General features: G+C 39.5%; 1 protein-coding gene across 1 annotated transcript; it reads right to left on the reverse strand.

Annotated features, from left to right (window-relative positions):
• Positions 1-7,417: 7,417 nt before the first annotated feature.
• Positions 7,418-9,584, reverse strand: LOC140865383 (protein ROOT PRIMORDIUM DEFECTIVE 1). The gene has a single exon (XM_073270006.1). The coding sequence runs from the start codon at positions 9,511-9,513 to the stop codon at positions 8,179-8,181; it is 1,335 nt and encodes a 444-aa protein (XP_073126107.1). The 5' UTR covers positions 9,514-9,584; the 3' UTR covers positions 7,418-8,178.
• Positions 9,585-10,372: the final 788 nt, after the last annotated feature.

Raw genomic sequence — 10,372 nt, forward strand, 5'->3', positions numbered from 1 at the left:
CACACAAGATCTCCACTGCATACCATCGACAATCCAATGGTCAAGCTGAGGTGTCGAACAGAGAGATCAAGTCCATCCTAGAAAATACCTTGAATCCTACAAGAAAGGACTAGAGCTTGCGCTTGGATGATGCCTTGTGGGCTTATAGATTCGCGTTCAAGACACCGATTGGAATGTCCCCATATCGGCTGATTTTTGGAAAACCATGCCATCTACCAGTAGAATTGGAGCATAGAGCCTATTGGGCTATTAAAAACTTTAACATGCAGATGGATGAGAGTGGCGAGCACCGGAAATTGCAGTTGCAAGAATTAGAGGAGATACGCAATGATGCTTATGCCAGTTCAAAGATCTACAAAGACAAGACAAAGGCCTTCAACGACAAGATGATTTCTAGACGCGAATTCGAAGTCGGTCAAAAGGTTTTGCTCTATCACTCACGACTTGGGTTATTTCCAGGTAAGTTGCGTTCCCCTTGGAATGGTCCGTTTGTTGTCACTAATTTCTTTTCCCATGGTGCAGTTGAAATTCAGAGCTTGGACACATCCAAAACATTCAAGGTGAATGGTCATCGGCTTAAGCACTATTATGAAGGAGTCCAAGCGAATATAGGGGAGGACGAGCATGCTATCACTCTAGATGCTCCAACAATGTTTAAATTGCGGCATGCAGTCGAGCTATAGACTGACTATAAATTTAGCGCTGGCTGGGAGGCAACCCAGTGTTCTTCATTTCCTTTCCATTATTTTATTTTAGCATTTTTTGTTGCCCCTTTCTTTATTTTTTTTGTTTTTTGGAAAATATAAAAAACCAAAAAGATTTTGAATTTTTTTATCTCGCTCGATCGGCAGACTTTAACCGATCGAGCGAGTGCTGTTTTTGAGCAGGCAGCAAGTTGGTACTTTTTTCTCGCTCGATCGGTCACATCCTACCGATCGAGCAAGAACTTTTTTATACGGAGGCAGTGAGTTGGTTATTTTCTCTCGCTCGATCGGTCACATTTTACCGATCGAGCGAGAGCACTTTTATGTTGGACAAAAAGTTGGGTTCTTTGTGTCGCTCGATCGGTCACATCTTACCGATCGAGCGACACCCTTTTTACGCGAATTAAAACATGATTTCCCCCTTCTCCCCTCTCTCATTCTATCTTATCACCCTTTTCTTCTCTTTAAATCCCTAAATTCCCAAAACCCTTCTTCTATAATTCTCTCACCCGAATTTCATCTTGCTCCGCAGGGATTCAATCGGAGGCCACACCACTACGCTTCGCTCATCACTTCCGGGCATCTTCTCCACTTTCCGGCCTCCTTCTTCGGCCGTCTGTCACCGCCGCACTGACCGCCGCTCTGAATTTTCTAAGTTTAAGGGCACAACCACCGATCATTATCAACAGTCGTGCACTTTCGTCGGCTTTCCTCGTCTCTGATCGGCCGCCACAGTTCTAGGAATCTACCGGAATTTTGTCTGCACACAAGGTGTTCGACGAATTGCTCCTACTCTTATTTGTGTCATCTTAGTACTTCTACATGGGGCCTAAGCGAGCTAGAGTCACCGGAGAGTCATCCTCGCAAGGAGCAGCTAGGGCATCCAACACGTCCCACAACCTCGTCGGGCACTTTGTCAATCAAGCGGCGCGTGATTGCTACGATCACGCTAAGGTACACCGCTCTCCCATACCCGAGCGTGGATTCGAATTGTCATTTAGTGATAGTGAAGTCTTTCGGTTTATTCAAGACCATGGTTGGGAAACTTTTTGCAAGCAACCTCCTCCCGCTGTCTTATCCATTTTCCATGAATTTTATGCTAATGCCGCGGAGAGGATGGATAGTAAAGCTTTTGTCCGGGGAAAATTGGTCTTTTTTACTTCTCAGGAGTTGAATTCTTTGCTGGAAACACCGGAGGTCGATGATTCTCTTTATCAGAGCCTCAAACTCGACCCAAATGTGGACGAGTTACTTAAGCAACTGACCTATTATGGAGCTGCGTGGGTTGACCCTATTTCCTCACTGCATTTTAAGGAACGCTATTTGTGCGTGATTTCGGCTACTTGGTATGCTTTTTTGACTCGGTGTATGATGTCGATATTGCATTCTAGTGAAGTCAGTCTTGAACGTGCTCTACTCCTCTACGCTCTTGATATGGGTTGGCCAGTTGATGTGGGACGAGTAATCCATAGCGAGATCCACCGGCCCATTTCTTCCACCGCCGTGGGTCTTTAATTTCCAATGATTATCACTGCTTTATGCATCCGTGTCGAGGTTTCCGTTCGTCCTGACGAAGAATGATTGCAACCTAAGCACCCAATAGACTCCGCCGCTATCGAGGCCAAGAGGGCTTATCGCATTAAGCACTTTGTGCAAGACGGACGTTTTTATCATCCTCCGGAGGCCCCAAGACCACCTCAGCCACCTCGTCGCTCTCAATTCGATGCCATTCGTGAGCTTACCACCTTCGCCCATCACCAAGATGCATATAATACTGTGGAGGCTCACAACTCGCAAGCTGTGGATGCTTTGTTGAGGAATCTCACTTTGCATTTTGGCCATGACCCGACTTCCATTCCTGCTGATCTACCCTATCCGCCACGCTTCCCGTTCCAGTATGCCGCTCTTGTTCCTCCGCCTGAGATTGAAGAGGAGGACGACGCCGACCGCTAGACCAGGGCAGTTTTGTTTTTCATTTTTTTTCATTGCATTATGTTTAGTTCTTTGTTGTGTTTTGTGTTTGAGGCATTGAGGGCAATGCTTCATTTAAGTGTGGGTGGGTGTATTGCATTTGCATGCATGAGTGTTGCATTTGTTCGAGTTTATTTTTGCCTTTAGTGTGTTGTTGCATTTCATTTGTGATTTGTGTGCGTTATTATGTTATTATGTTTGTGTGTCGTACGAATCAGTTGAGGATGAGATTTTTAGCCTATGATGATGAAATTATGTTGAGAAATTGAAAAGTTTTGGAAACTTTTACTCTTGATCCGATTTGAGAAACCTTAGGTTGTTTGTTGAATATTCCAAGCATGCTTGTTTAACCAGTGAAGTGTAGCGATGTATTAGATACTGTGGATGTCTGTTGGACCATTGCACGACAATAGGTGTTTGTGGAACTTGATGGTTCTTGAGTATCGATGATCTTGTTGATATGGCATTTACTCTCTTGGGAACTTTTAAAAACAAACTTTTATAACATGTTTATGACATTGACTCCATCCGGGTTGCGAGCAAGATGTTTGAAATCCTATTCGTCTTGTTTGTGGCTAAGTTTGCGGATAAAATGGGGTTATATCTTTAAAAAAAAGAAAAAAGAAGAAAAAAATTAAGCAAGATATCAATTCAATCCGGGCTTGGAATGTGAATGAAATCCTATTCACTATTTCATAGCTAAGTATGCGGGTAATTATTGGGACTGTAAAAGAAATAAAAAAAATTGATGCGTAAGCTGCTTAAGAGAGTTTGTGTTTGTTGATGGATTGTTGGGAAGAGAGTTCTTGATTGTGAGACTTTCACTGAATTGTTTTTCGGTCGGCGAACAGTCTTGAAACTTTGTCTTTTGAAGTTGCATGTAACTGGGGTAACATGTCACACACACACGTTTGCATTCGACTAAAGGTATATCATTGATGATCGAGAGTGGTTGAGAACTTGTTTTTAGATGAGAATCTTTTTTGAGGCTATATTATGCATGATCGTCCTTGCTTATGTGTTTGTTTTGTTTCATTTTGTTTTGCATGACTTACTCGCTGGGAGAATTTGATAGTTGTGTTTTTGTTGCTTTTGTTAATGTCATTTTGTTGTTGTTTTGCATTCGTTTATATGTTTTAATTATGTATTTTGTTCGTATTTCAAATTCTGTGTTTGCATGATGTGTTTCCGATTTTGTGGTTAGGTTGTGTGTTTTGGCAGATACATGGACGGAATTTTGGAGCAATGGAAATTCTGGAATTATCCTGAAGAAAAGTGCTCGATCGATCTGCAGCTTTCAACCGATCGAGCAAAGCATGTAAATGTGAAGACAGTAGTCTCGGGTATTCTTGACCGACCGATCTGCAAGATCTTTCCGATCGAGCGGCGCGCGAAAATTACAAAACAGTAGGGTGCCATATTTTTTCTCGCTCGATCGGTCAATGTTTACCGATCGAACGAGCGTCGCTGTTTGGGAAAAAATTGTTAAATTTGGAAACTCTTTTATTTTGGACTCTAGCTTTTGTCAGGCTTTTAATTCCGTTTTTCAGAGAGAATTCTCAGACTTGGATATTCTCTTTGGCGGCTAGGTTTTGTATTACAATTTTCACTCAAGTTTTCTTCCTTTCTTTTGAATTTTTCTTGAGTTTTTCATGAATCGTTGTAGCTAAACTTTTATACTTGGTTGAGGGAGACAAGCCCTTGATTTTGTTTATTCATGAGATTCAATTTTCATGGTTTAATCCTTATTGAGTATCAATAGTTGATCTGTTTTATTTCATGCTTGTATGTGAAATTTTTGGATTGGACATCTTAGCATTTCATCATACAAGCTATAGCTAAATTGGAATTCAAATCCGTAATTGTTTGAATCAACTAATTTGCGAAGCAACTACGTTTGATATTTTTTGCTATTGAATTTGTTAAATCGTAGGAACAACTCTTGACTAGATTAAATACAATCGCTGGTATTTGTGTTGTCTAGATTCATCAGTTTTACTCTTTTGAATGCTACCTTAAATTTAAATCGAGATCTCTGGAAACCGGGTTGATTTATTGGTAAGGGTTAATTTAGAACGCTGGTGTCTAATTAACTAAAATTAAGGTGAAACAGGAATTTGATTTTCGATGATGAATATTTGATAGGATTAATTATTTTTAGGGAATCGATGATTGAATGAATAAATATCAAGGGTGTAGTCGACCGAAACCAAAACTTGTCTCTTATTTATTTCTCAGTTTAAATCTCAATCTTGCATGATAGTGATAATATTTCTCTAATTGCATAATTTTTCAGTAGTTAATCCCAAAACTTAAAAAAAACCCCTTTAGTTTATTTAGAACACATTAAATTTTTCTTTTCTCGTGAGAACAATTCCTACTCACACTACTACATATTCTTGGTTATCTGATTGAGTTGGATAATTTGGGCGTGACGCGACTTAGCGCTTCCATTGCAAATTATGGAGATTTGAGGGGCCAAAGTGCAATTGTTGGAATTAGTGGAGGACACTTGTTGATTTAATAGATATGAATGTGTATATTGTATGTTTATCAGATTCTAGACTTAAGAAATCGTGAAACCATATTTCCAACTCCATTCTTCATCTTTAATTTGTCATAACCTAAGATCCGGTTATCCGAATTTAATTCCAGACATAGCGCTGCGATCCTCTTGCGACGAGCTTCGATTTGGTGTAAGTGTTATTCTGTTCCAGCATGTTTTGAAAATTAAATGTTGGAGGAAAATCAGAATCGAGAATGAATATGCATGTTTGATCTTCTATGTATTGTTATATCGAAACCGGATCGAATAACGGACAACGTATAACGTTAGTATGATTTCCAGCTATGTCACGAACCCTTGTACTTCTGATTATGCTAAGATTTGATGATATTTTTGTTGTATGAGTTGTATATGATTGTTGGATTGAATTCGGTTATCGATTTTTAGTCGTTACTCCACCGGTTCAAAAATTTGATCGAGTTTAAATAGTGATTGATTGAATTTGATAGGATTCCATTGCTGATATATATGGTGTATGATCACTTCATTTCAGCTTTGACAAGAGATTGATCGACTCGAGAACTTCGAATTCGAACCGAGGAAGAATTGCTTGAGATTTGATGCGTCTACGAGAAGAACGAGAAGGTATAAGACAACATCGAGAGTCAGGGATTTGAACTCGAGAATGAAGCTTCTTGAGTTATTCCTCTAAACCACATACTTGGTTTATTGTTTCTTATTGATGTTGTCGATCCATTTCAGGTAGTAGATCTTTATTTGATATGATATGATATGATATGATATGATATGAGATATGAATTGATTCTTATGTCAAGGTCTGATATGACCTTATTTTCTAGTCCGATGGGACGAAGATAGATGGATATACATGTCAAGATCGTATACGAATCTTGATGGCAAGACTGTGATAGGAATCAATTCTTTATATATGCGTTATATTACTCTATTCTTGAGTTGATATGTTTAGAGTCGATATGATTTTATTTTAACGCATGTATATTTTGATTATACTACGAGTTATATACTCACCGGATGTTTTCGGCTGTTGTCTTGTTTTGTATGTGTGCATAACAACAAATGGCGCAGGAGCTGGCCAGAATCGACGTGGGTAGCTCGAGAGAGAGTCTATAAGTGTGGACTCGGGTTGTTGTAGCTGAATGATGTAGTTAGAAGCCTTGCAAGCATGATAGAATACGTCTGGCATGCTGTAGTTGAAGTTTACTTTGAACATGTTGGTAGTTATGCTTTTGTAGCCTTTAAACTTGTAGTTTGATGTAAGAAAGCTTGAAACTTGTACTTGAACTTGACTCATATGTATATACATGCTTTGGTATTGAGTTAGCATGCTTTGGAATTGATATAGGTTGTGAAAATATGATTTGAGCAACTTTTGACAGCAACAGAATTCTGCAGATTTTCGAGCAGAATGTGCTCTCTCGATCGGTAGTGTTTGACTGATCGAGCGAGGCCAGTTATATTCTATGTATATCAAACAATTAAATAATCGAGGTATGTGGAAAAATAATCATTATTTTTTAAGTGATATTGTATGTATATCCAATCCAAAAAAAAACGAACGGTCATTTTAGTTGAAAGCAATAAAATAAAAATAGAGAGGATATGAGCTTGGATAATACATACTAATATATATTGATTTTTTTTTTAAAAAAAAAGGTCGGGTACCCAAACCCGATCGGGTAGTAATTATACTACCCGACACCAACCCGAAAAGCGTACCCAAACCCGATTTTTTTAAAAAATAACCGACCCGATCGGATAAAACTAGATCGGGTCGGGTCGGATAACCGATACCCGACACTAAATGCCCACCCTAATTCCTTGTACTGTCCAGATTAATTTGCAGTTTATATTCTATAAAGTAGCCAATTATTCCACAGGATGCATGACTTTATATCTTTTCATTTTGTTTCTAGACCAATTATTTCAGCATAATTTTCGAGAACCCTTCATATCTTTTCAAGAAATTAAACCAATCTTTTATTATCTTTTCAGATTTTTCCTACGAATTCAAGCAAAGCCATTTCCTCTTTTGATCTACGGTGCCTAAAAAAAATGAGATCGCATCTTACAATTTGTCTACTAGGATAAATTAAAATTTAATACCTTACATTTCAACTTCTAATCATTTCGATTATATATCCTTCAATTATCCTATCATTTGAACCAAACAGTACCTAAACATTAGGAATCAGAAAAATTAGATCATACTACCGCATGCTATACATCAACATGCAACTTCTCTTTATTCATCAATTTTTTAAAGGCAATAATTACCCATCACCATCCTAGTGGCGCTGACAACCTCATTCACATAATCAATACCTTGCAGCATTGTTTTGAAATCTTAAACTAGCTCAAATGACTGAATCAGCATTCTCTCCCAATTCCCAAAGAACGTGAGGAATTTGTGGAGAGTCGTGACAAGGTAGAAGGAAGATTACAGGAAAAAAGAGGAAACTGATTGCTGCTTTGGATCATGTCAACCAGATAAGTCGGGCATCGTGTTAGCTTAAAGCTAAGGATTTTGGCTTCTTATGCAAGGAGAGTTAGGCAACAAGAACTCCTCAAAACATTTGAAAAATCAACCATTTCCCCAAGTCAGCTCATAAATAGATTGTATACAATCATGTTTTCTTATCATGTGACCAGTGAGCAGCTCATTAAGTAACTAAAGAGGTGGAACAGAGCGCGTCAATCTACAAGGTTAACCGAGTTTATGAAACATCATATGCAAACTGCACCTTTGTTCTTCAGTCGAAAACAACCAATGGATACAACCCAAATGTTTTAAACTGCATACAGGCTCAAATTCCACTGCAACATTTCATTTTTCCAGTTCTCAGATTGGAGATGGACATCTTTTGAAACCTATCACATCCCATGAAATTAGCTACATGGCAATCACCAGCCTATAGCAAATCTCGTTAATCAATCGCACAAGACAAATTTCGTTAATCAGTCGCACAAGACAGACTCTCCTACACCAATTCTGTCATCTTCATCAGAGCAATCCGAAGAACTACTAACATCTAAAACACCATCCAACTCTTCTCCAGTCCCACCATTTTCCTTGATCTGAAAATCGACCCCCATGTAATCTCCTCTAACACCCCTCATATCATCCTCCTCTCTTCCCCTCCTGTAATGAATTAACTCCTTATCTATTCTTGCTTTTCTTGGACTCATCAACACCAACTCGGCCAACTTTCTCCGAGCCAAATATAACTCATTCGGCTCCACCAACTCCCCCTTCTTATACGCCTCCCTCAAGAAAACAGTGTGAAGCTTCCCCTGATTCCCCCTAGTCGAAATGTAAAATATCCCCTGATGTTGGAGCAAGAATTCCTTCAGCTTCTTTGGCAAATCCAATGCCATCCTAAAATGCGCGATTCTCTCCAATGTTATCTTCTTCTCCACGGTTAATGAGAGCAATTCGTGAATCATTGCCACCGCTCTCTTCTCCATCCTCTTCTGTGCCTCCAAAGACCTCAAGTCATATCCTGACACGTTCTCGTACGGTGACCAATATGGGAACCTCTGCCATTTCCAAACTGCAATCTTGTAATACTTCCCAATCTTAAACCCAGGAGGAAAATTAACAATAAACGAAAACCGAACATCCTCTGCATCAGCGCCCTTCTCTCTGTACTCTCTTTCCCTCGCTTTCTCAATCTCAGAAACACCTAAATTTTCATTTCTTTCCACCATTCCGATATACTTGTTCCTAGTCTCATCAGCATCAAACAGTCTAAAATAATCCGGGTACTTCAAAATTACTGAATACTCGAAGTCATCCGGTAAACCAAACTCTTTGCGGGCGATCCGAACATGTTCTAACCTAATCCGACCCGTGTTAGACATCAAAAGCAACTTTCTAATACGGGTCACCGCTTCCGGTACTTGATTCAAAAGAGCTTCGTTCTCCCGCTGAATTTGTGAGATAGCTTTCCTGGTCAGCCGGCAATAGAGAATTCTCTGCACCGGGTGTTCAAATACCTCGAAAACGTGGGGGAATTTGAGGATAAACCGACCTGCTTCAAGCTGCTTAAATCCGATTCGGCGAGATAGTGAGTCCAGGCGTGAAGTGGAAATCATTTTGTTGGGTTGTGAGAGGATCAGCTCTTGGAATCCGAGGACTTTGCGCATCTTCTTCTCGACTTCCATGTAATCATCGTAGCCGTGGTCTCGGATTCGAACCTGCTTCTTGGGGATGGATGTGGATTGGGACATGGTTCGGATAAGACTTTTGGACACAGAAATCTTTGAAGCGTATGAAATTATGGCCCGCATTTCGGCGAGGCAAGGGTTTCTTTGGGGGTTAGGGTTTTTAATTTTGAAATTTGGGATTTGTGGACGGTTTAGCGGAGGAGACGATGGAAGGGCAACGTCGGAATTAGAAGAAATATTGGGTGCTTCCTTGGAATTTGAACAGAGTTCAGTGGTGAAAATGTAGTTAATGAATTTGACAATAAGAGGGCGTTTGGCAGAGCTTAAAAGCTCTTTCCAATAGCTTATAAGTTGTTTTAGAGCTTTTAACCTTTGAAAATGTGTTTGGATTAGATACCGCGTAGAATTTGAATATAAATGAGGAAAGAGAAGACAAAGACTGTTAGGAATCAATCAAACAAATTTCATATACCAGAGAATTCACACACATAGCAATAACAAAAACACAATCCCAGAAGACAAATAAAATCCAACACACGCAGATCAATGACCAACTCACACGAAAGCGATTAAATAACACAAATATTTACGTGGTTCGGCAAGGAATTTGTCTACGTCCACGGGAGAGCAACACAACCACTTTATTAATCACGAACCAGAGAAATCCAACCAAGCTCAAAACAGAGCTTATTACAATTCAGACCAGAAAACTCTAACGCTAGATACAGACTCAATTCAAACTTGAACACTTTGAATTATCACGTCACAATCTGCGCCCCAGTTCTCTCTCTGAATTATCTCTTCTTTTCTCTCTCAAAAATATTTTTTGGAGGTTGAGGAATTTGATTTTCTGTTATGTTCGTTACGGTCAGCTTTCATCTGCTTATATAGGAAAATACACCGACTTTCTTCTTGGTCTTTAGGTCAACAACTTACTACGGCCCAATCTTAAAGTCAACGTGGTCCAACCCGATAAGTCATT

This window comes from Henckelia pumila, chromosome 4 (assembly GCF_033568475.1).
Source record: "Henckelia pumila isolate YLH828 chromosome 4, ASM3356847v2, whole genome shotgun sequence".
Taxonomy (NCBI): domain Eukaryota; kingdom Viridiplantae; phylum Streptophyta; class Magnoliopsida; order Lamiales; family Gesneriaceae; genus Henckelia; species Henckelia pumila.

Coding starts and splice junctions, on each gene's coding strand:
- LOC140865383 (XM_073270006.1), bottom strand. CDS start 9,513: ATGCGGGCCATAATTTCATACGCTTCAAAGATTTCTGTGTCCAAAAGT.